Genomic DNA, 25,886 nt, shown 5'->3' with positions numbered 1-25,886 from the left:
TCCTCATATCTGTTCAGAAACTAGACAAAAGTTAAACAAGTACAAACCACAGACTGCCTGTGTCATGGTGAATACAGTCGCTGGTTTATTTATGTCTGTAGGCCGTTGTTGTGAGTGTGGACGGTCGGAGCATAATAACGTTAGCTTAGCCAAGCTACATTTAGAAAACACGCATTTTAAAGGGTTTTTCGCCTGCCGTCTGTCTGCAGACTTGTCAAAGCATTAATTCATGGTTTTTACTAACCGGTATCAGTATGTTGTTACTTCGGCATCATTTTGAAACGTGTATTACAATTAAATCACGGTCAAATATGTTCATCTTGTTGTAGTTGTAGCCCCCTTGCCAGCGATTCTCTCTCTAGTTTAGCATACTCAGCCCGACTCAGCCTGGTTGTTCCTGGCCCTAGAACCACGATTTAGTCGGGCCAGAAAAACTGTGAAAAAGTAGCCCCGGGCCAAAACTACGCCAAGTGGAAACGCAACCAAAAACGGGCCCCGCACGGCTCTGCACGCTTAAAGCGAGCTACCCGCTGCAGTGGAAACGCGCCAACAGGGCTATTCAATTGGCGGCCCGCGGGCCAAATCCGGCCCCGGGGTGATATCTACTGGCCCTTTGAGCTTAATGCCATTTTTGACCACTTATGGAAGCTTGGGGTAGTAATACAAAAACTACAATTTCTTAAAATTTAAATTTAAAATTTGAATGGCATGATATCCAAAACATGTTTTTTGAGGAAAAGCTGGAATATGAAATGATAAAAAAAATGTAATTACAAAGATACTTCAAGAAAACCACCTCACCGGGTAAAAAATACCCACTTATGCATCTAAGGGTTAAGTTCTCAATTCATTGCATTTGCTCCCAATTCACATACGATCAGACTTCAAGATTTTACTATTAACGTTTATAATTTTACATGGACTAGCACCTCCATATGTATCATTATTAATTACCCCGTGAATATCTATCAGGCTCCTACGATCACATTATTTCAGTCTCCTTTCCATCCCCAGAATTCACAAATGATCCGTAGAGCTCATTCATTCAGAGCACTTTCGTTTGGAATCGTCTTCCATTTCAGATCCGTGAAGATATTTCCGTTGACTCCTTTAAAAGCAAACTCAAAACCCATCTCTTCGCATCTGTCTGCCTTGTAAACTCATTTCCATCTCCTAGTTTCCGTTCAACATTACCATCACTTCAGTCACATGCTTTTATCACATGGCAATACTTATGTTGTTGCATAATGTTTTTTAAATGTTGATGCTATGACGTTTGTATTTTGTTTTTGTCTTTTTGTTTGCTTTGTACAGCCCTTTGAGGCATTTCTTGTGATTTGGGGCTATACTCCATTTTGATTTGAAAAGCATGAAATTAGTGTGTAACATATCTGTGTGTGTGTGTGTGTGTGGTGTGGTGTGTGTGTGTGTGTGTGTGTGTGTGTGTGTGTGTGTGTGTGTGTGTGTGTGTGTGTGTGTGTGTGTGTGTGTGTGTGTGTGTGTGTGTGTGTGTGTGTGTGTGTGTGTGTGTGTGTGTGTGTGTGTGTGTGTGTGTGTGTGTGTGTGTGTGTGTGTGTGTGTGTGTGTGTGTGTGTGTGTGTGTGTGTGTGTGTGTGTGTGTGTGTGTGTGTGTGTGTGTGTGTGTGTGTGTGTGTAGTACCGGGGTCCTCCGGTGGCCTACATCCAGCAGGTGTTGGTGAAGGCGGCGGTGTCTCCGTGGGACAGCAGCCTGGTGCCGGTGGACGTGTTTCGGTCTCCGCTGAGTCGAGCCTTCAGCCTGCTGGAGGAGATCCGCAACCACGTGCACTCAGACGGGTAAACACACGTGCGCACACACACACACACGCACACGCACACGCGCACACACACACACACACAGTTAAATATGTTTTGTAAAACGTCATTCTTCGGTACATTTTTTTAAATTACCTGCAGATTCAACATTTAAAAAAACCCATCATACACAAACTGTTTTGTAACTTTTATCACGGACAAGGAACACTTCAATTTAACTGTATATTCATAATAAAGCATTTTACATTCAATAACTTATTTTCCTATCATTTAGTCAAAGAGAAGTCAAACTGAATAATAAGTTGAACAACTAAGTCAATCATGTCCAACTGCCCCCCTTTTTAGGATCCATGGGTGTCTTTCACCTGTAAAGCACTTTAGTTCTGATTTGTACACCTTCTTGTTTTGCTTGGAAGTTGTACATTGCAGTTCATTTAAGTCCATTGAAATAAAGAACATTTGAACAAGAGTGTAATGAGTTACATGCTGCTGCCCTTGTCTTGTTGTTATTCAGTTATGCAGTTGATGGACTAAAGTTACCTCCTCTGCAAATACTAATTACTTGAGGCTCTTTTGTGTTTGAGATTTACTCCTGTCCTCTCACCTCTCTCTCTCCTCCGTCTCCCCCTCTGTCTCTTCTCTGTCTCTCTTAAGATAAGATAAGAAGTACTTTATTGATCCCAAGTTGGGAAAGGTTTGTGTTGCAGCAGCATAAAAAGACATGGCGTTGTGCAATAAAATTAGGAGACAAGAAGAAAGAAACTTGTCTTATTTCTTATAAAGACAATTCAACATCTCAATAGCAATAAAATATCTCTCTGTCTCCCCTCTCAGCTCTGGGGTTCGTAGTCTGGAGTCGCTCTGTCTCCAGGTGACCGATCTGTTTCCAGGGTTACGGCGGATGCAGTCGGTGCTGCCGGAGCATGGCTGTTTGCTCGTTTCCCCCGGCAACTACTGGCAGAACCAGCAGGAGCTGTTCGACTCGGACCCCGACCTCCTGAAGACGATCCAGAAACACGAACCCAAAGGCCTCAGCACCTCGGCCACGCTGCGAGGTGAGGAAGAGGAGGAAGAGGAGGGAGATACATTACCCACAATGCATCTTAATCCTGTTTTTTTTTTTAAATCTTATGCTCTTTGGGGTTTTCCCTTTCCTGTAGTGGGTTATATAGGTTTTTGTGCATGGCTAAAATCCTAAAGTTCCCTCCAGCACATTTTTCATGATAGGCTAAGGGGCGGGACATCTCTAAGCGGTTGACAGAGCCGGTCAGCTAACCAATCAGAGCAGACTGGGCTCTGGTTTCAGACAGAGGGTGAACAGAGGTGCTGCAGCACAGACAGTATGAGAAACATAAAGACCTTTCTGAACATTAAAGCATGGAGACATGTCACAGAAGAGGCACTACATACTGATATACACCTGAACATCAGCAGGAGAGAACTCTTTAAAGTAGAGACACTACATACTGATATCCACCTGAACATCAGCAGGAGAGGACTCTTTAAAGTAGAGGCACTACATACTGATATCCACCTGAACATCAGCAGGAGAGGACTCTTTAAAGTAGAGGCACTACATACTGATATCCACCTGAACATCAGCAGGAGAGGACTCTTTAAAGTAGAGACACTACATACTGATATCCACCTGAACATCAGCAGGAGAGGACTCTTTAAAGTAGAGACACTACATACTGATATACACCTGAACATCAGCAGGAGAGGACTCTTTAAAGTAGAGACACTACATACTGATATACACCTGAACATCAGCAGGAGAGGACTCTTTAAAGTAGAGACACTACATACTGATATACACCTGAACATCAGCAGGAGAGGACTCTTTAAAGTAGAGACATTACATACTGATATACACCTGAACATCAGCAGGAGAGGACTCTTTAAAGTAGAGACACTACATACTGATATGTACCTGAAAGTAGTGATGTTACGTTCGCGAACGATCAGATTGTTTTGAACGGCTCTTTGGTATGAACGAAACAAGTCGTACTTGGCGAGAGCCGTTCTTTTTTATCGTTGGTTCACTGCCTGCCATAAATCCACTTGCCTTTACGGGAACTTGCTTCTCTGAATGCAAATGTGCCATAGATGATGGCATGACGCATGCTGCTGGAGTAGTAGTTTGGCTGGCTGAGAGATGTACATTTTTCTGTGAGTAAAAGTAGATATCTGGCAATACAGTCAATCATTATCCTGGTGATTATTTCGCGGCTCGAACGGCTCTCAGAAAGGAACGGAGCCATACGATACGGCTCCCTTCAAAGAGCCATAATTCCCATCACTACCTGAAATGAGCCCCTTTTAAACTCACTGACATGGTGAACATCTCACCTTTCAGCTCAGGTGATTTAAAGGTGGGAGCTTTTTCTGGGTCTGTACTCGGAGGCAGTCGGGCTGAAACTCTGCTTCACACTTGAAGGTCAGCCAAACTGTCGACTAATGACTCCAGATCATTCAGAGGCGGCAGTGTGAATATTCAGCCACCTGACTCTCTGTTTCTCAGTGACTTAAAAAGGGAACATTGTTTGAATACGTGCTGCACTGTGTTTGATAAAATATGTTGTTGTGTGTGTTTTAGACCTGCTGTTTGGCGTCCCTGGGAAGTACACTGGGGTCAGTCACTACAACAGGAAGAGGGTGGTGACGTACACTATCACTATAGTGCTCTCCACCTACGATGCAAGGTGAGTCACATATTCAAATATAGAGGAGAAAATAAAAATACAGTTTTGCTTGAATTTCCTTTTTTAACTTTTTCATATTATGGCACAATTAGTTTGACGATTTTCAGCTTGATTGGTGATCACTTGTGGTTTCTTAATTTTACACCACTTGAGGGTTTATGTTGTGCGTACAGTGACATGGAAAGTAACCGACAAATAAATACATAGTTTTACACAGTATGGACTTATTATTTGAAATGAATGATTATATAAATTATTCAAGGTTAAAGTATACATTGATATTGTTTAACACATATTAAGATGTCAAAAGAAAAAAAAAAGGGGAGATTAAATAAGTGTGAACTTCTTCCGACCCCTTTTCGGATGTGTACTTAGCTAAAGCTTTGTTGTTTATTGATATCAGACAATACTACAGATTATTCAATTATTAATTAAATATTTTGTTGTGTTATTGCATTCATTTGTATAGTACTGTATCATGTCTGTATCATCTTTTGTTTCATTTGTATTTTCTTTGGTTTTACACGCTCGAAAAAAGAAAAAAAACTAATTATTTGTCTTTGATTATTCTCTAAAATGTATGAATACGCAATTCCAAATATCTATTTAAGAAATGTTACGAACATTTTGTGTATTTGTTCAAAAATAGTTAATAGAAACAAATACAAATTGAAATCAGCCAACAAAATCCCATGAATACAAATATTTAGTTGACTCTGCGTTTCAAAGCTTATCTATGTTTTTCTTTTATTACTTGACACCAAATAAACACAAGTATCATATTGCAACCGCTTTTGCACCCGTTCTAAAAATGCACATTTGGTTTGTTTCTCTTGTTAAGCTGCATTCATTATTGCTGTGGCCACAATGACTTGTGTTCTAATTCATTTAGCCAGCATTTCTGAGACTACTGGTATTATTTAACCTCGGACTGAGCCAACAGGATAGATGTATCCAGAAATGCTGAATTGCTCGACTAAGTAATTGTCTGGAAGCAACTGGATATTATTCATCATTTAATGAAATGCATTTGTAGTGCTGATGATGATCTGTGTGTGTGTGTGTGTGTGTGTAGGTTCCTGGGCAGCCTGCGGTCCCGTCTGAAACAGCTCCACCCGTCAGCCAACTGCAGCCTGAGAGACGACCACATGGTTCACGTTCATTTCAAAGAGGAGATTGGCATCGCAGAGCTCATCCCGCTCGTCACCACCTACATCATCCTGTTCGCCTACATCTACTTCTCCACACGTCAGTCCCTCTCTATTATATTAGATCTGTTTTATTGTGTTGCTCTGTTGGAGGAGTCTGTGAACTAAGATTGTCATTGTCATAACTACACTGTAGCTATGCACAAGTGACAATGAAAACCTTGAATCTTGAAATCTCATTCTGCTCCGTCCTGTGTGTCTGGTTCCTCCGTCACTTTTCTTTATCTTGGATTTTTTGTCTTTGTTCAAACACCACTTAAGCTTTGGTTTGTGTGTGTGTGTGTGTGTGTGTGTGTGTGTGTGTGGGGGGGTGTGTGTGTGTGTGGGATTATCCTCACACAGGAACATTCACACGGCTGTTATGCCCCAGCCACACGAGGACGAAAACGGCTAAACGCATAGGATTAACGCAACCCAAACAAGCTTCCGTCCACACGCAATCCGGATAGTGTCTGTCCACACGAGACCGCTCCGTTTAGCTCCAACCGCTGGAGAAGCTGCAGTACATATGCAGGAGCCTGTACGTGGCTCTGTAACTTCCTCCACAAAAGCAGCGAAGAAGCATGGTTGTCATGGTTGCCCTTCTGTTTATTCTCCGCGGTGGGGGCCGAGGGAACCGGGCAGAGTTTTTCGCCAGTCAACGTGTATTAAAGTTTAAATCTTCCGACAAAATTATAAAAGTGCCGGTCAAAGGTCTTCTTTGTTATTTATTGAGCTTTAAAACAAATGAATAACGAATCTATATAATATAATAATAAAATACACGGAGCCTCTCTTTTTCCTCCCTCTCTTCGGACAGCGCCAGTGTCTGTTTCATGCAGCAGCTGATCCAGTAATGAGTGACCCGGCCGACAGTACAAATAAACATATTTATAACTAGTTTAGTTTGAGAGGTGTCTCCGTCCTGTCAGATTAGACTTCACTCGCGTTTATGTCCATATCGAGAGAAAGATAAATAATCTGAATTCAGTGTGCAGTTTACTTTGACGCGGGGGTGAGCAGCAGAGGCGGGGCTATTGCCTCATCATTATCAGAAAATGATCGTATAGGGCGTACACACGGAGCCGTTGGACCCCCCAGAGCGTTGCGTATGCCGTTCTATCCACCTTGGGACCCGTTATCGTTTCCTCAGTCGTTTAGTGCCGTATGCGGTCGTCCTCGTGTGGCCGAACGGTCTATATGACACTAAACAGTAACGCAAACGACCGTTTTCGTCCTCGTGTGGCCGGGGCATTAGAATGAACTCTTCGGCGACTTCCTAAACAAACTTTCGCTCGTTAAACAAACACTTACTCAAAGTACATCAAATAATATCAACTCCCAAGCCCGTTAATTAATTCATGACAGCCACCTTTTTTAAATTAAAGTCCAAAACTAAGCTTAAGATTTTTCCTAACTCCATTTTTCTTTAATTAAATATGTTTGTATTTTGTTATAAATTTTTTTTAGACGTGGAAGCAAAAGTACTGACTTTTTATTTGAATTATAAGTTCAATAAAATATGTGCTAGATCTTTAAAATGTAGATATTTTTCCGGATAAATGTTTAAAAAAAACTAGCTTGAAAAGTCTGTAGTTCAACGCGAAGGGGAAACAAAGTAAAATTGTTATGGACTAATCTTAAGATGTGTTCTCCATTTAAAAAGCTCTCTTTGCTAAAATTCAAGAACTTCACTACCTGGCATACTAAGAAACTTGCATGCCTCTTTTTACAAAAATCCTAACAGAACTTCCTCTTTGAGGTGTTAAATGGCAGAGGTGGGAGTAAGTCCTATATGTGCAAGTCTCAAGTCTTGACCTACAAGTATCAAGCAAGTCCCAAGTCACTGTGGTGAGAGTCAAGCAAGTCAAGTCATTGCTCAGGTCAAGCAAGTCAAGTGAAGTCATACGAAATTCTGATGAATAAGCCCAGTTTCTGCATTTAAATTAGTTAAAAGACAGTGGTTATGGAAATGGATTCAACCCACACATGATCTTCATTACACACAGTTAATCATTTGAAATCTAATTTAGACTGATGACAATCATATTAGATTCATATTAACCCTAGAACTGCAGACAATATAGCTAGGACTCAAAAAGTCTGTTCAAAAAGGCAGAATTCCAGGTAAGAAAATCATATATGCTATAGAGTGGCGAAGTCACGCCCATCTACTTCCGCCCCATGGGACCTTATTTCTGAAAAAGTATGTATTGAAGTCAATGGAGAGAGAAAACTTATCTTTCGATCCCGTTTGAATTGTGCCACGAATTACACATATGATGTTTGTCAATCTTCAAAAATGATTTCCATGTCAAAAAAGTCACAGTTTGTCTTAAAACTGTTGAAATATAAGACTATGAAAAATACGCAACTAGAAAGACTACAAATCCCAGAGTAACGTTACACATTACACTCGTGTTACTCACCGAAACCTTGTAAAGCCGGTCCGCATGCTGGCTCTCACAGAAACGACTAACTCCCCTTGTGTGTATGCACAGCTCTCAACGTGCCCAGACTTGTAGTGATTTTCACCTCTTTTAATACTTTCCACTTCATAACGTGACGGCCATCTTGGTGTTGGTGACGTATGCAAGACCAGAGTTGTAGTTCATTCAGTGCTTCACACAAAAAAAGTGTTACTTCACAGTTTTACGACACATTTGTATTTTGTTGACTTGCAAAATTATCTTTTAAATTGACAAACATCATATGTGTAATTCGTTGCACAATTCAAACGGGATCAAAACATAATCGTTCTCTCTCCATTGACTTCAATACATGATTTTTCCAAAATAAGGTCCCATGGAGGTCCACCGGAAAGGGAGGGACTTCGCCACTCTATTTGCCATTACACATATTTAATTTAAATGTATGTTAACACTAGAACCGCCAACAGCGTCAGCACCTACATGTAAGGGAAACTTCTGTGTAGCAATGCAGTGGGAGTCACCGACTCAGGAAAGAGACACGGGAAGAGCAGGAGCTTTGATGTCAAACACTGATGGTTTATTTGGAGCTTCAGCCGGAGAATTCACATCACAAGTCCAAGAGCCAGAGGTTCTGACTTCACGGTAGAGTTGCCACATCAAATCTGAAGAACTCTACCCATGTATTCAGCTAGTTCAGAGAGCATCATCAACATGCTGCATAACAAGATAGAACCATAACACCAGCTGACGCCAACAGGCAGGAACATAGAACCATAACACCTCTATCAGCTGACGCCAACAGGCAGGAACATAGAACCATAACACCTCTATCAGCTGACGCCAACAGGCAGGAACATAGAACCATAACACCTCTATCAGCTGACGTCAACAGGCAGGAACATAGAACCATAACACCTCTATCAGCTGACGTCAACAGGCAGGAACTTAGAACCATAACACCTCTATCAGCTGAAGCCAACAGGCAGGAACATAGAACCATAACACCTCTATCAGCTGACGCCAACAGGCAGGAACATAGAACCATAACACCTCTATCAGCTGACGCCAACAGGCAGGAACTTAGAACCATAACACCTCTATCAGCTGATCCAACAGGCAGGAACTTAGAACCATAACACCTCTATCAGCTGACGCCAACAGGCAGGAACATAGAACCATAACACCTCTATCAGCTGATCCAACAGGCAGGAACTTAGAACCATAACACCTCTATCAGCTGACGCCAACAGGCAGGAACTTAGAACCATAACACCTCTATCAGCTGATCCAACAGGCAGGAACATAGAACCATAACACCTCTATCAGCTGACGCCAACAGGCAGGAACATAGAACCATAACACCTCTATCAGCTGACATCAACAGGCAGGAACATAGAACCATAACACCTCTATCAGCTGACGCCAACAGGCAGGAACATAGAACCATAACACCTCTATCAGCTGATCCAACAGGCAGGAACATAGAACCATAACACCTCTATCAGCTGACTCCAACAGGCAGGAACATAGAACCATAACACCTCTATCAGCTGATCCAACAGGCAGGAACATAGAACCATAACACCTCTATCAGCTGATCCAACAGGCAGGAACATAGAACCATAACACCTCTATCAGCTGACGCCAACAGGCAGGAACATAGAACCATAACACCTCTATCAGCTGATCCAACAGGCAGGAACATAGAACCATAACACCTCTATCAGCTGACTCCAACAGGCAGGAACATAGAACCATAACACCTCTATCAGCTGACGCCAACAGGCAGGAACATAGAACCATAACACCTCTATCAGCTGACGCCAACAAGCAGGAACATAGAACCATAACACCTCTATCAGCTGATCCAACAGGCAGGAACATAGAACCATAACACCTCTATCAGCTGATCCAACAGGCAAGAACATAGAACCATAACACCTCTATCAGCTGATCCAACAGGCAGGAACATAGAACCATAACACCTCTATCAGCTGATCCAACAGGCAGGAACATAGAACCATAACACCTCTATCAGCTGATCCAACAGGCAGGAACATAGAACCATAACACCTCTATCAGCTGACGTCAACAGGCAGGAACATAGAACCATAACACCTCTATCAGCTGACGCCAACAGGCAGGAACATAGAACCATAACACCTCTATCAGCTGATCCAACAGGCAGGAACATAGAACCATAACACCTCTATCAGCTGATCCAACAGGCAGGAACATAGAACCATAACACCTCTATCAGCTGACGCCAACAGGCAGGAACATAGAACCATAACACCTCTATCAGCTGATCCAACAGGCAGGAACATGGAACCATAACACCTCTATCAGCTGATCCAACAGGCAGGAACATAGAACCATAACACCTCTATCAGCTGACGCCAACAGGCAGGAACATAGAACCATAACACCTCTATCAGCTGATCCAACAGGCAGGAACATAGAACCATAACACCTCTATCAGCTGATCCAACAGGCAGGAACATAGAACCATAACACTTCTATCAGCTGACTCCAACAGGCAGGAACATAGAACCATAACACCTCTATCAGCTGACGCCAACAGGCAGGAACATAGAACCATAACACCTCTATCAGCTGACGCCAACAGGCAGGAACATAGAACCATAACACCTCTATCAGCTGACTCCAACAGGCAGGAACATAGAACCATAACACCTCTATCAGCTGACTCCAACAGGCAGGAACATAGAACCATAACACCTCTATCAGCTGATCCAACAGGCAGGAACATAGAACCATAACACTTCTATCAGCTGACTCCAACAGGCAGGAACATAGAACCATAACACCTCTATCAGCTGACTCCAACAGGCAGGAACATAGAACCATAACACCTCTATCAGCTGACGCCAACAAGCAGGAACATAGAACCATAACACCTCTATCAGCTGATCCAACAGGCAGGAACATAGAACCATAACACCTCTATCAGCTGATCCAACAGGCAGGAACAGGGAGACAGAACACTGAGAGCACAGCAGCCAAGGTTACGAGGTGCGTGTGCTCAGTCAGGACAGTTTGAATTGATAAACTGTGTCAAAGTTATGGGCCTTGGAAAATATTTCCCCAACACTACATAGATATCATTTTCAAATCCTTTAATTTGTTCCTCTTCATAATTTCCTTATAAACGAAGTAGGACGATTTAAAACTCAGTTAATTGGGTTCATTTAGAAATTGCTTCAGTTTATCATCATAACAGATCAAAAAGTTCAGATTCATTTTACAATAAATCAAGGAATGATCCACTTCTACAAACAAAAACATCATTAAAACATTTTAAAAAATAAATAAAAGTGTACAGTAACTTCTGATAATAACATGGGAAATAAACGAGGCCTCTCTCTCTCTCTCTCTCTCTCCTTCTCTCTCTCTCTCTCTCTCTCCCTCTCTCTCTCACAGCCCGTCAGTATCAGGGTTAGTCAAAATGAATCCCTTGGCGGTTCTAGTGTTCATTTACCGTTTTGTCTTCTCTTCGATTTGAAACCAAGTCTAACGTAGCTTAAACTTAACGTTAGCTTTCTAGCTAACACAACACATTCACGCACCTTTCTCTGTGGGTTTTTTGTAGTGACAAATGAAGTTGGATGTTGTGGTGGTCGTGTCACTGATGATTATGCTGCAGACCCGCTGTTCTCTTCTTATTACTGTCATCGACAAAATAATCCTTGAATCCAAACTTCACTATTTTTGGAGTAAAGCTAGCCGCTGCCGTGTTAACTGACACTCCTGCCGTCTAGTGGGTTGCCAGGTTTTTGGAAAAAACTAAACGTAATATCTCACTACAAAAACAAACGCAAATATTTCATTTTAAACAGTCAAGTCCTTTCAAGTCATCCGTCTCAAACTTAAGTCAAGTCTCAAGTCATGAATACCAAGTCCAAGTCTTTTATCAATGTTAGTCAAGCAAGTCTCAAGTCAAAAAATATGCGACTCGAGTCTGACTCGAGTCCCCACCTCTGTTAAATGGTTACAATAGTTAATTAGCTATATAGACAGCTCCAGTGTCCTGTCCTCATCTTTTCTCCTCCTCCCCCCTCAGGTAAGATCGACATGGTGAAGTCTAAGTGGGGTCTGGCTCTGGCTGCTGTGGTCACCGTGCTCAGCTCTCTGCTCATGTCGGTGGGACTCTGCACGCTGTTTGGACTCACACCCACGCTCAATGGAGGGTAGGAATGCTGCTTCTGTTTTTAACATCTGTCTGTCAAACAGTATACCTTGAGAAAAGGACAGGAACAGAGATGAATGCTGAGAGTTTGGGGGTATTTTTTGCCCTTAGAAAACAGCTAGTTTCAACTAAGTATCCGAGGCATCAACACATGAGTCTGATAATTATGGATTCTGAAGAGAAAATGCGTTATTAATCTCTGATCGGAAATATAATTTTCACTGTGTTGTTATATTTACATTAATAATAATAATAGATTCAATGGAGGCGTGTGGCGCAGTGGACTAGTGCGTGGTGTTCGGATCAGGGAGCACAGGTTCAAACCCCACTGCAGTCAGCATGTCGTTGTGTCCCTGAGACACTTCAGGGGATTGCCCACAGTATTGAGTATGTAAGTCGCTTTGGATAAAAGCGTCTAACATGTAATGTAATTTGTATAGCGCCTTTCAAGGGACCCAAGGCCGCTTTACATGGTGAACAAACAAACAAACAAAAGGGCCAAATAATAAAGTAAACAAAACATTACACACAAAGGACCTTTAAACATGCATTAATGGAGAGGTGTCAGAGTGAAGGGGGGCTGACATGGTTAGGCTCTCAGAGGATTTTGGAGTTTGGTTCACCTCGGATAACTCAGCAGTGCCCAGAGGGTGACCTGGCACCTCTCCAGCCAACAATCCACACTCTGTAATTGGTCTAATTGGGACTTGAACTAACGACCTTCCGGTTCCCAAGCCAAGTCCCTACAGACTAAGCTACTGCCAGCCAGGGGGCCACAGTTTGGAAAAGAGAGCGTACTACATAACTGTCGGTCCATTACTTTGGTGCTGACTGAAATATCTACCAATCTAAATATGTGTTTTGGACACACATTTGTGTTTCTGAAAGGATCATTTACACAACTTTTTTTGTGGATTGCGTAAGATTTGCTAAATACATCCATGGTGCCCAGCAGATAAATCCTTATAAATGTTGTGAATCCTCAACTCTTCATCCAGTGCAATTATGAAGTCTAAATGTTATTTACGCATTCAAACCTACAAACTAATTTCATTTCCATCAGCATCAGTTGTACTGCTAGGATGCTAAACCCCAACATGCTAATGCTATAACTGTTAGCCTTTTAGCTAGCATTTCTTACAACCTCTGTAATTTGTGTTTTTCATAGGCATGGCAAGTTTATTTATACAGTATAGCACTTTTCAGCACGCGACAATTCAAAGTTCTTTGCAAAACTAATTAAAATACTTTTTAGGAATAAATACAGGAAAAACACATTATATAGAGAACATTTTATAAAAATCAACTACTCTGGATACTAGTTGACCAACAAATTGATCTCAAACTTGTATATGTGGAACGTTACAGAAACAAATCTAAAATAGAGTCTCAGTGGGAATTTGTTCTTCTGTCCTCGTTATGCGCCGCTATCGACGTTCAAATATATCCTGTTAATATTTACTGCGGCAGTTACAGCTTCATCATTATCTCTTATGTTATTCACACACATACACACACACACACACACACACACACACACACACACACTGAATGATTCCACTTATGGGGACCTCCATTTTGTCCCCATAAGGGAGGTGAGTCCCCACACGTGACTGTAAACAGATTTAGGTCCCCACAAGTATAGTAATGCTAGGACACACACACACACACACACCATTGCATTTAGCTGACGCTTTTATCCAAAGCGACTTACAATAAGTGCGTTCGACCAACAAAATACAAACTTGAAGAAAACAGAATCATATAAGTACATCAGGCTTCATAGAGCAGCCCTTTATTAGTATATAAGTGCTTTGTTAATAGTTCTATCGCTCGAAGTGGAGTCGAAAGAGATGAGTTTTCAGTCTGCGCCGGATGGTGTGTAAGCTATCTGCTGTCCTGATGTCAATGGGGAGCTCATTCCACCATTTTGGAGCCAGGATAGCAAACCCACGTGTTTTTGCTGATGGGAACTTGGGTCCCTCTCGCAGCGAGGCTGCAGCGAGCCGTTTGGCTGATGCAGAGCGTAGTGCACGTGCTGGGGTGTACGGTTTAACCATGTCCTGGATGTAGGAAGGGCCAAATCCATTCGCAGCATGGTACGCAAGTACCAGTGTCTTGAAGTGGATTCTAGCAGTTACCGGAAGCCAGTGAAGGGAGCGGAGGAGCGGCGTGGTGTGGGAGAATTTAGGAAGGTTGAAGACCAGACGAGCCGCTGCATTCTGGATGAGCTGCAGAGGTCGGATGGCACATGCAGGTAGACCAGCCAGGAGGGAGTTGCAGTAGTCTAGGCGTGAGATGACGAGAGCCTGGACCAGAACCTGAGTCGCTTTCTGAGTCAGCTGGGGACGTATCCTCCTGATGTTGTAAAGCGTGTATCTGCAGCAAGCGGGTTGTAGCAGCGATGTTTGCAGTGAAGGACAGGTTGTTATCTAGGGTCACACCCAGATTCCTTGCAGTCTGAGTCGGGGAAACAACTGAGGTGCCGATGTTGATTGTTAGGTCAAGAGTGGGACAATCTTTTCCCGGGAGGTAAGAGCAGCTCAGTCTTGTCAAGGTTGAGCTTGAGGTGGTGAGCAGACATCCACTGAGAGATGTCAGCTAGACAAGCAGAGATGCGTGCGACGACCTGGGTCTCTGAGCAGGGAAAGGACAGAATTAATTGGGTGTCATCAGCGTAGCAGTGGTATGAAAAACCATGCGGGCTAATGACTGATCCGAGCGAGTTTGTGTACAAGGAGAAGAGGAGGGGACCAAGAACAGAGCCCTGAGGGACCCCTGTAGTTAATGGACAAGGGTCGGACTCAGACCCTCTCCAAGTCACCCTGTAGGTACGGTCTTTCAGGTATGAGGTGATGAGGGAAAGTGCAGAGCCTGAAACTCCAAGTTTTTGGAGAGTGCGAAGGAGGATCTGATGATTCGCCGTGTTGAATGCAGCAGACAGGTCCAACAGGATGATGACAGAGGAGAGGGATGCAGTTTTGGCAGTGTGCAGTTCCTCCGTGACAGCAATGAGAGCAGTTTCTGTGGAGTGACCTGCCTTGAAACCAGACTGGTGCGGATCCAGAAGGTTGTTCTGATTGAGATAACAGGAGAGTTGTTTAAAGACAGCGCGTTCAAGTGATTTAGACAGGAACGGGAGGAGAGAGACAGGCCTGTAGTTTATAACATCAGACGGGTTGAGAGTGGGTTTCTTTAGGAGAGGGTTTACTCTTGCCTCCTTGAGACTGTTTGGAAAGTGACCAGAAGTTAGAGAAGTGTTGATGAAATGGGTGAGAAACGGTAGAATATCAGGAGCGATAGTCTGAAGGAGGTTTGAAGGGATAGGGTCCAGAGGACAGGTGGTAGGGCGGGCAGAGGTAATGAGGGTAAGAACCTCACTTGGAGAGAGAGGGGAAAAGGAGGTTAGTGTGTTGGTGGAAGGAAGGTCTGGTGACCCAGCGGTGAGTAAAGGTGAGTCAGAAAAAGAAGAGCGAATATCATCAACCTTTTTATCAAAGTGGTTAACAAAGTCGCTTGACAGGAGGGGGGAGGGGCTTTGGGAGGGTCCAGGAGGGAGGAGAAGATGGAAAATAGTTTTTTGGGATTGGAATAGGAAGATTGGATCTTATCTTGAAAGAAAGTGCTTTTTGCCTGAGAGATCGAAGCAGAGAAAGAGGAGAGGAGAGCTTGATAGGTTAGGAGGTCGTCACGATGTTTGGATTTCCACCATTTCCGCTCTGCTGCCCGAAGGACAGTTCTATTAGCACGCAGTGCATCATTTAGCCAGGGAGCAGGAGGGGACTGACGAGCCTGCAGAGATGTGAGAGGACAGAGAGAGTCCAGAGAGGATGAGAGAGTAGAGAGGAGAGTTTCTGCAGCAAAATTTGGAGGCAGGAGTTGGAACGAATCAGAGGAAGGGAGGGCTGAGAGCACCGACGAGGCAAAGGTAGAGGGGGAGAGGGAGCGAAGGTTACGGCAGACAGGTGCAGGATGAGAAGAGATTAGTTTGTTATGTTTGGAAAGGGGTAGAGAGAATGAAATGAAGAAGTGATCGGATGTGTGGAGCGGGTTTACAGAGAGGTTAGAAGTAGTACAGTTCCTTGAGAATATGAGATCAAGGACATTGCCAGCTTTATGAGTTGGTGGGGACGGAGACAGTGAGAAAGCAAAGGCGGTTAACAGAGATGTTAGTTCGTCTATCTTCCCCGTCTGGAGGTTGAAGTCTCCGAGAAGTACAGCGGCAGGACCAGTTTCAGGGATGTGTGAGAGGAGATGATCTAATTCCTCCAAGAAGTCCCCCAAGGCGCCTGGTGGACGGTAGAGAACAACAATGGTTAACTGTATAGGATGGGTTACTGTGACGGCATGGAATTCAAAGGTGGAAGGAGTGAAGTTAGGTAGCTTGAAGAGGGAAAAGCTCCATTTGGGAGAGAGCAGGAGACCAGTGCCACCTCCTCTGCCAGTGGGTCTGGGTGTATGGGAGAAGGAATATGCAGTGGAGAGAGCTGCTGGGGTGGATGTGTTGGATGGAGTAATCCAGGTCTCAGTGAGAGCAAGGAAATCCAGAGACTGCAGGGAAGCGTAGCCAGAGATGAAGTCAGCCTTAGGAACAGCTGACTGGCAGTTCCACAGGCCACCTGAAACTAGATGTTGGATCTCAGTGGAGCACGTGGGATAGACGAGAGCAGGCCGGTTATATCGATTACGAGATACACGGGGTCAGTGATAATTGCGAGAAGACACATAAACAGGAATGGAGAAAATACACATGATTATAGCATGAGAGGCTAAACAATTAAATAAAACACCAGCGATACTTAGCTCAATCAAAGTAGGATTTGCCTCCTCTTTGCCTCCCTCGTGACTCCCGCAGGACTCCAATGTCTTTGTCAGTCTTACTCCCGCAGGACTCCAATGTCTTAGCCTGTCTGACACTGAAGCTGACGCTCCAGGAAAGTGCTACCTAAAATGGACACCTGATTGCTGAGTTCTCACAGATGTGGGGCCACGTCCCTTTAATTAGTTAACTCTCTGCAGCTGGTGGCCCTCAAAAGGAAATTGAGACTGGCTCCCTCCTGACTTGTTATTGTATTTTAAGTGGCCCAATGGTTTTACAATTACATTAAACCCCAAGTTATAAAGTTATGAGTTTAACCCTTAATACAGTTACACCTACTCAATAAAGCTCTTAGTATTCTACAAATGTTTAAATCAAAGTTAACCCTAGCAGTCAGTTAGTTCAGTTTTAAGGTTTCAGTCAAATTACGTGTCCCAAGTTTCTGCCTAACAGATACTGTAGCGGTTTTGAGATTTAAAATCACAATTTCAGTCAGATCAACTACAGAGCATTGATACAGAGTACACACACTGAAACAGAGAAGTCTAAAAACAGAATGTTACTCTTCTATTCTAGAAGTCTCCAGTTGCTTTCCTGTCAAAATCGAGTTGCACACACACACACACACAAACACACACACACACACACACACACACACACACACACACACACACACACACACACACACACACACACACACACACACACACACACACACACACACACGAAGCACGTTATTGACCCTCCACTTCCTCTGCATTGACTTCACATGGCTTTGCGTTAATGTTTACAGCAGAATCTAAGAATCTGTGTGTTAGTGGGCGGGGCTTCACCAGGGCGGTGGAGATGTTGTGATATTGACATTTAATGGTTCGTCCAATCGTTTGAGGATTATTAGAAAGCAGTTATTGTGGCGTGACAGCGGCAGAGCGACCAACCAGTGACCAGGATCCACGCAGCTGTGGGCCGTGCCTCACTCTCTGTGTCAAGGTCAACACAACGAGAGCATGCAAGACACACACTGCTCACTCATGGTTCTCTCCACACACTGATATAGTGGAGTGTGTGTGTGTTTTTATCATGCAAAGTGTTAGTGTGTCTAATGACTCCTCTGTGACCCACATATATACACGTTACACTATTATTACACTATTACTCCTGCAGCTTATCTCTACTTGAACAATAATCTCTCTGTACACGTCAACAGAGGAGGAAATTCCCAGCAGTCACATGCCGTATTAATAAGTCATTAAGTGTAAATATTGGCTTACTTTTGGCAGGAATTCAACTTATTTTTTTACATTATGTCATATTTACTGTTTTATTTTGGATCAAGCAATCTCTCATGCTCATCTTTAAAAAAAGTCAGGTCATGTTTATCCTTTCCAAAATTATCGCGATCATCCCGATAATGAAAGAAGCCCTTAAACATACTGGAAGCACTTTAGCTTGTTAGCTTGTTAGCTTGTTTTAGCTTGTTAACAAACAAACATTTCAATTGCATGACACATGGGATCTTTAGAAATCATATGGTCTTCCTACATGAATAAAGATTACATTAATAAATACATTAAAACATAGTGAGATCTTTCCACCATGAGACTTGCTTTATTATTTTAATCGGGCTGTATTATTTTCTTTACTCCGGTGATAACGAGCTTAACAACTTCTCCCAAGTCCCTCATGTGAGGACATTATCACCATTATGTGTTTATTAGAAACTCACTTCAATTTGTGTCCTTTTGTTTCTACTGTCCCCTCCTTACACAGAAGAGGGTCCTTTTTAAATGTTTTGTTCTTGAGTTTAAAAGTGTGTTGTCTTGTGTCTCCAGAGAGATTTTCCCGTATCTGGTGGTTGTGATCGGCCTGGAGAACGTCCTGGTTCTCACCAAATCTGTGGTGTCCACCCCTGTCGACCTTGAGGTCAAACTCCGCATCGCTCAGGGTAAGAAGTGTGTGTGTGTGTGTGTGTGTGTGTGTGTGTGTGTGTGTGTGTGTGTGTGTGTGTGTGTGTGTGTGTGTGTGTGTGTGTGTGTGTGTGTGTGTGTGTGTGTGTGTGTGTGTGTGTGTGTGTGTGTGTGTGTGTGTGTGTGGTGTGTGTGTGTGTGTGTGTGTGTGTGTGTGTGTGTGTGTGTGTGTGTGTGTGTGTGTGTGTGTGTGTGTGTGTGTGTGTGTGTGTGTGTGTGTGTGTGTGTGTGTGTGTGTGTGTGTGTGTGTGTGTGTGTGTGTGTGTGTGTGTGTGTGTGTGTGTGTGTGTGTGTGGTCGTCACTGAGGGCCCTCACATGCTCAAGGGCGTGTGCCCTGTGGTTAATCCGGCCTTGGCTGTAACATAAATATAGTGAAGTAAAAAGTACAACATTTCCCTTTGAGTTGTAGTGGAGTAGAAATATAGTGGCACTAAAATACTGTCCCTTAATAAAGTAGTTAAGATAAGTGTGTGAGGGCTGCTCAATGAATCGTATTTTAATCGCAATTACGATTTTGGCTTGCAACGATTATGAAAAACAACATAATCGAATTAAAACTTTTATTTTATTTTTTGAATTTATTTTTTTTGGTTTTTCAGTTAATCGTGATTATGATTTTTGCCTTAATCGAGCAGTGTGTGTGTGTGTGTGTGTGTGTGTGTGTGTGTGTGTGTGTGTGTGTGTGTGTGTGTGTGTGTGTGTGTGTGTGTGTGTGATATTTGTGTAATGGTATCATTGTTTCTGTCCAGGCCTAAGTAATGAGAGCTGGTCTATCATGAAGAACATGGCCACTGAACTGTGCATCATCCTCATTGGATACTTCACTCTGGTGCCGGCTATCCAGGTAACACAAACACCGTTGTATTGTCCCATCAGAAAGAAACATAGTGTTGCATAAAAGCACTTAAATGTGTTTTATGTTCCGAGGCAGAATATGTTTAATGAAGTACATCAATACCCCATTACGTTACATTTCATTGAGCCGATGCTTTTATCTGAAGCAATCCACAATGAGTGTAATAAACACACTTTAAGAATTCAGCAAGAATTCAGCAATCTTATCAGCTGCTGCATGAAGTCTAAAAAGTGACTACCCTTTACAGTTTCTTAAAGTTTTGAAACGCTACGTGCTTTGCCTCCTGTTAGTGCTGTCTGATGTCTCCACTATAACACTGCCCGTCAATACAACATCTGTTCAATATACACTTAAGTGCAATTAGCGCTTATTACTTAACAATATATTTACTTGTCAATGTTACCGGCTCCTTTGATACTTTAATATATTCACTTATAATTAGAAATACTGCTATTTATTACGTTTTTGCTTATTTGTTTACATGTTTTTGCTTTTTATTTGATATAATAATCTAATCTTTTTGCCTTTTCATCTGCACTGAACCGCAATCTGATAAACCATCTGTTCCGATTGCACCTTGGCAATACCATTTAAATAAATAAATAAAGTTAATTTTGGCCTTGAAACTAATTCCCCAGCACTTACAAGGGTATGACTTGCTTGGAGTGAATATATCTGTGCTTTCCTTGTTCTTCGGGGTTTGAATCTTTATGGTTTTTGCACTTATTATAAGTCGTATTGAGGATACGTCCCCTCCTGACCCAGAAACCGACGCAACTTCTGGTCCAGGCTAACATCAACCAAACGACTCGCTGCACCCGCACTGCGAGGGGGACCCAAGTTCCCATCAGCAAAAACACGTGGGTTTGCTATCCTGGCTCCAAGATGGTGGAATGAGCTCCCCATTGACATCAGGACGGCAGATAGCTTGCACACCTTCCGGCGCAAACTGAAAACTCATCTCTTTCGACTCCACTTCGAGCGATAGAACTATTAACAAAGCACTTTTATACTAATAAAGGACTGGCTTACCTAAAGCCAGTTGAGTAGCACTTGAAATGTTTTGGCTCTATGAAACCTGATGTACTTATATGATTCTGTTTTCTTCAAGTTTGTATCTTCTTGGTCGAATGCACTTATTGTAAGTCGCTTTGAATAAAAGCGTCAGCTAAATGTAATGTAATGAACCTTTGCTGCGTTGCTGTGGGACGAATAAAGCATTTCTGATTCTCTCATTTCTAGGAGTTCTGTCTGTTTGCTGTGGTGGGGCTGGTGTCCGACTTCTTCCTGCAGATGTTCTTCTTCACCACGGTGTTATCTATAGACATCCGACGCATGGAGGTGAGAACTCTCCCCTACACATACACTGGAAAAAATGCTGCTCCAAAAACAAGTAAATATATAATAAAAACAAGGTGTTTTCACTTTTGTGAACACATCTGCCAATAGAACAAGTACGAAAAGGCTTGGTAAGATTTGTTGAAGTAAAGATGGGATATTTCGATAAATGAGACAGAGTTCCCGTTAGAATATTTTTTTGCCGGTCAACATGTCCGTTAAAAGTCAAAGGTCTTATTTGTTATTTAATATAATGTGTACAGTAACTTACAATAACGCGGGAATAATAAACGGAGCGCTCGCGGATCCAGTAATGAGTGACCCGACAGTAAAACTAAACATATCTATAACTAGTGTAGGTAGTTTGAGAGGTCATTAAAATAGCTATGTGTGATATTCTAACCTGAAGTGTGTGTTTTGTTCCGCTCACCGCTGCATGTGATCATGCAGAGCTGCATGTCGACTCGTCAGCAGCAGCTGATCTCTCTCTCCCGTCAGATTAGACTTTACTCGCGTTTATGTCCATATCGATCAGATCCAGCTAGTTCTAGCTAATGATATGACTACCTGTTTATTAAAAGACACCTAAACAATAAGCGTCGCTATGCAACCGGGTGAGGCCGCAAAGTATAGCGCAGCATTATGCATTTGTTTACATGCCCACCGGAACCCCGAGGCATTACCAACAGATCAACGCACAATCAACCCACACAGGACATCTCTTTCTCCACATTAAGTGTTAGACATTAGAATGGATTATTCTTGTCTGTCACATAAATGGTGCAAATTGCGCAACTGATGCGGTATTGCGCTAAGCGGAAATTATTTTGACCGGACACTTTGACCGGAGAGATTTAGATTTGCCGGTCTTCAGCCTATTTTACCGGTCATAGTCCGGTAATTACCAGCTAACGGGAACTCTGAAATGAGATCTTGTATTTAGTCGGGAAAACTTATTTTTTAACTATATTTGACCAGAATTGGGGAATTTGTAACAAAAAAAGACAGAAATGCTCAGACGTATTCAGTTTTCTGATGTTAGCTGGAGATTTTCCTATAAAATAAGATGTTTTTAAGAGACTTTGACTTAAGATGCTTCAGATGCCTTGTCTAAAAACAAGACTTAAGTTATTAAGTCTTGTTTCAAGTGTAACGAGTCTAACGACATATTAGAAATTAGACGAATAAACTTGGCAAGATTTTACATTTTTGCAGTGTACAGACGCTTTCAATCGCGATTCCATTCGAATATCATGAAAAGCATGAATTGGAGCCAACACACACAAGCTCTTCCTCATGAGCAGATTCAGGACACACACACACACACACACACACACACACACACACACACACACACACACACACACACACACACACACACACACACACACACACACTTCTTACCCTGAGCGATGCGGAGTTTGACCTCAAGGTCGACAGGGGTGGACACCACAGATTTGGTGAGAACCAGGACGTTCTCCAGGCCGATCACAACCACCAGATACGGGAAACACAGTTTTCAGATTACAGTTTTCACACGTGTACTTCAGAATGTACACACACACTGAAACCTTTCATCTGTGTTTAGCTCAGTGCCCCACTCAATGTACATTAGCTCTATAAACCCATACTATATTTACATTCTCAAAGAAAATCCTAAATCCTTAATGCTGTGAAGAAAAAGTGGTAGATGTAAAGCTGTGATTAATACGGCTGCTACTGTGGATGCACAATATTCAACTTTGTACTGATATGTTCCAATTCATTCCCAGTGATAAGATACAGGAACATATTTGTTCCATCTAATCGCAGAGGACATCAAGTCTCTCCTGTAGTAGAGCCTACATTATTATGGCCTCTGTTGTCATCATGGCCCGTGCAGACATAAGAAACAAGGATTTAATAGCAAAAAAAAAACTTTTATCATTACGTAATATATCTGCCTGTCCTATCAGAATCACGATACTTTATTTATCGAGAGGGAATTTGGATTTTGTGATAGTTGCTCAATTTTAAAGGTCCCATGTCATGGCCATTTCTACTGATCATATTTCCATTGTTGAGGTCTACTAGAATAGATTTATATTGTGCAATTTTCCAAACTCACATTGGTTCTCACACAGCATCTCTGTATGTGAATTCACTCTCTGTCCTACACGGCTTGTTGGAGCTCCTGCCCCCCCTCCCTGTGAGCCCAGTGGCTGCGAGACACAGCGAAACCCAGTGCGAAACACACACACACACCCTGGGAGTTTGTGTGTGTGCCCAGGCTGAGTTCCGCTGTGTCACACTGTCCCGCTCCTCGCAGCAGCGAGCCTCGCAACGTCCCGCCGAGAGTGTGTGTGTGTGTGAGGAAGTCCGCAGATTGGTCCAAACGTAACGGCTCCGCGGACGTAACGTCACTATACCCGAAATACGTCACTATCCCCAAGAAGTAAACAATGGAAAAAGAGAAATCTCCAACGAGGCGTTCTGGGGCAGCATAGACAGGTATTTTCTGTGTTAGAGTTGTACTGCAGAAAAAGCTACATAACACACAAGCGGACGGGTACGTAAAAGCATGACACGGGACCTTTAAAATAAAATAAATGCTAGTTAGATTTTTTTATTTATGTTTATCTGCTGATGATGTGCCAATATCATTCAACATTCATACGTTTTATTGTCATATGCACAGTAGCTAGATATGGCAATGAAAATCTTTGGCTCCTCCAACAATCCAAAATAATATATAAGACACAAACAATATAAAACAGTGCAAGATCCTGCATCTCTAGCTGCAGCTAACAATTATTTTCATTATGAATACATCATATGATTTCTTTTTTTAGTGTGTAGTCTTCAACACAATTATCCAGATGTGTAAACTTCTTCTACCCCTTCCACTCCACCTCCTAAAAAAGTGAAATATTCCAATTTTGGTTGGATTTAAAACATGCTCAATGCAAAAATACTTTATCTAAAGGGAATTTGGGCTTTGTGACAGGTGCTACATTTTATAAAGAAATAAAAGATTAATAAATAAATGATCAGATTTTGGCCACTTTATGATGTCATAACGATGTTTTGGCTTGTGTAACCATTAGCCAATCAGCAACCAAGGTGGGACTCCCAGCAGCTTCTACTGAAGCCTTCCGACTAAATCGCCAGAACGCCGACACCTCCTCATCTCCACCGCTCCCATGTTTTATTTTGTGTTGCCATAAGTTAGTCTCTCCGTTGGTGCGCTGGGCTAATGCTAATGCTAATGCCAGCAAATACAATGGCGGCTTCAAAACAACTTTTCCGAGTTTCACGGGGCGTGGCTTGCAATTCGCCCAGCCAATCAGAAATTGGTACTTTTTTCTCCCCAGGACAGTCCCACCTCTCTAGCAGGAACTGAAAATGGGGGTAAAAGTTCTCTGAACTAAGTTCTCTTTTTGATGTGAACGCAAAATTCCAGGCACTAACGGAACTAAACGGGAAAAGTGTGAAAGCGCCTATTGATCTGTTTGGTATTTCGAGCCAAAAAACACAGTTATCCAGATGTGCTAACTTCCTCCCTCCCGCTCCAGCTGGCTGATTTGAACCGCCGCCTGCCAGCTGAAGCCGGTCTCCCGCCTCCCAAACCCGGCCCACTGCGTCCCCGTGAAGCTCCGCCCCCCCCACGGCCCTCCCCCCACACCATCACCCTGCAGACCCCCGCCTTCAGGAACCTGCGGCTCCCCAAGAGGCTGAGGGTCGTCTACTTCCTGGCCCGAACCCGCCTGGCTCAGCGCATCATCATGGTGAGAAGACTCAGAGCAGACTGTATGAATGTGATGTGTTCTGTTCTTGTGTTGCTCTACGTGGTCTGTGTTTTGTTTTTATGCTAACCTTACATTTCTGCCTCATGTTGTTATTGTATTCATGTTTCTGTGGTCTTAATTTGTAGCTTTTGTTCTTTCTTGTGAAAGGTGCTATACTAAATAAACATATTGTTATTATTCAGTTTATTCAAAGATTGACAGGAACATTGTCTGTAAAATATGTGTTCAGTGACGCATCGCTGTGGCTGCACCCTCAATCTGACCTTCACATGGGAGGTTACCATGGATAAATAGCTGTGCGATTTGCTGGCTTAAAGAAACATTTTGTAACCATTTGATCTAGAAATTCCAGTCTGTACTGTCGCTAAAAGAGAGAATGGTGTCTCGATGAGTCTCTATTAATCTCACAGGAGAACTGAGTAAGGGGTAATCATTTCAGTTTAATCCACTGATGTCCTCGACTCCCAGGGATATGAAAAGTGTTTTGATATGCCATAAAGCTTTACTTGGTTCTAAAGTAACCATAAGCGCCCGTCCACACGGCGGCGTGCGTTGAAGCTTCAACGCTTCTGCCCATTCACTTTGAATGGGGTGACGTCACGCTTTGCCGAACTGCATTGTGGTCGCTTCGCTTTAAAAGTTGAGCAATGTTCTAATTTTGAAACTTTGACAGAAGCGTCAGCCAATCAAATCATATGCCAGTACAAGCTCTAGCCAATCAAACCGCATGCTTGTGTGTCCGGGGCGGGAGATTCATGTGATTGGTTGTTGGTCGAGCTTCAACACACG

General features: G+C 42.8%; 1 protein-coding gene across 1 annotated transcript in view; it reads left to right on the top strand.

Annotated features, from left to right (window-relative positions):
* The window catches only part of scap (SREBF chaperone), a 65,876-nt gene that overhangs the window by 23,817 nt on the left and 16,173 nt on the right, over positions 1 to 25,886 (top strand). The window contains 9 exon segments of the mRNA XM_034239832.1: positions 1,658 to 1,815; positions 2,629 to 2,849; positions 4,394 to 4,499; positions 5,575 to 5,747; positions 12,203 to 12,329; positions 18,980 to 19,092; positions 19,865 to 19,959; positions 21,214 to 21,312; positions 24,864 to 25,076. Of these exon segments, the coding sequence (XP_034095723.1) occupies positions 1,658 to 1,815; positions 2,629 to 2,849; positions 4,394 to 4,499; positions 5,575 to 5,747; positions 12,203 to 12,329; positions 18,980 to 19,092; positions 19,865 to 19,959; positions 21,214 to 21,312; positions 24,864 to 25,076 (1,305 nt within the window).

The sequence above is a fragment of the Gymnodraco acuticeps genome, unplaced genomic scaffold, assembly GCF_902827175.1.
Source record: "Gymnodraco acuticeps unplaced genomic scaffold, fGymAcu1.1, whole genome shotgun sequence".
In the NCBI taxonomy this organism is placed as follows: Eukaryota; Metazoa; Chordata; class Actinopteri; order Perciformes; family Bathydraconidae; genus Gymnodraco; species Gymnodraco acuticeps.
Note: the sequence above shows the minus strand (reverse complement) of the source record. Positions and strands in the feature narration are given on the sequence as shown.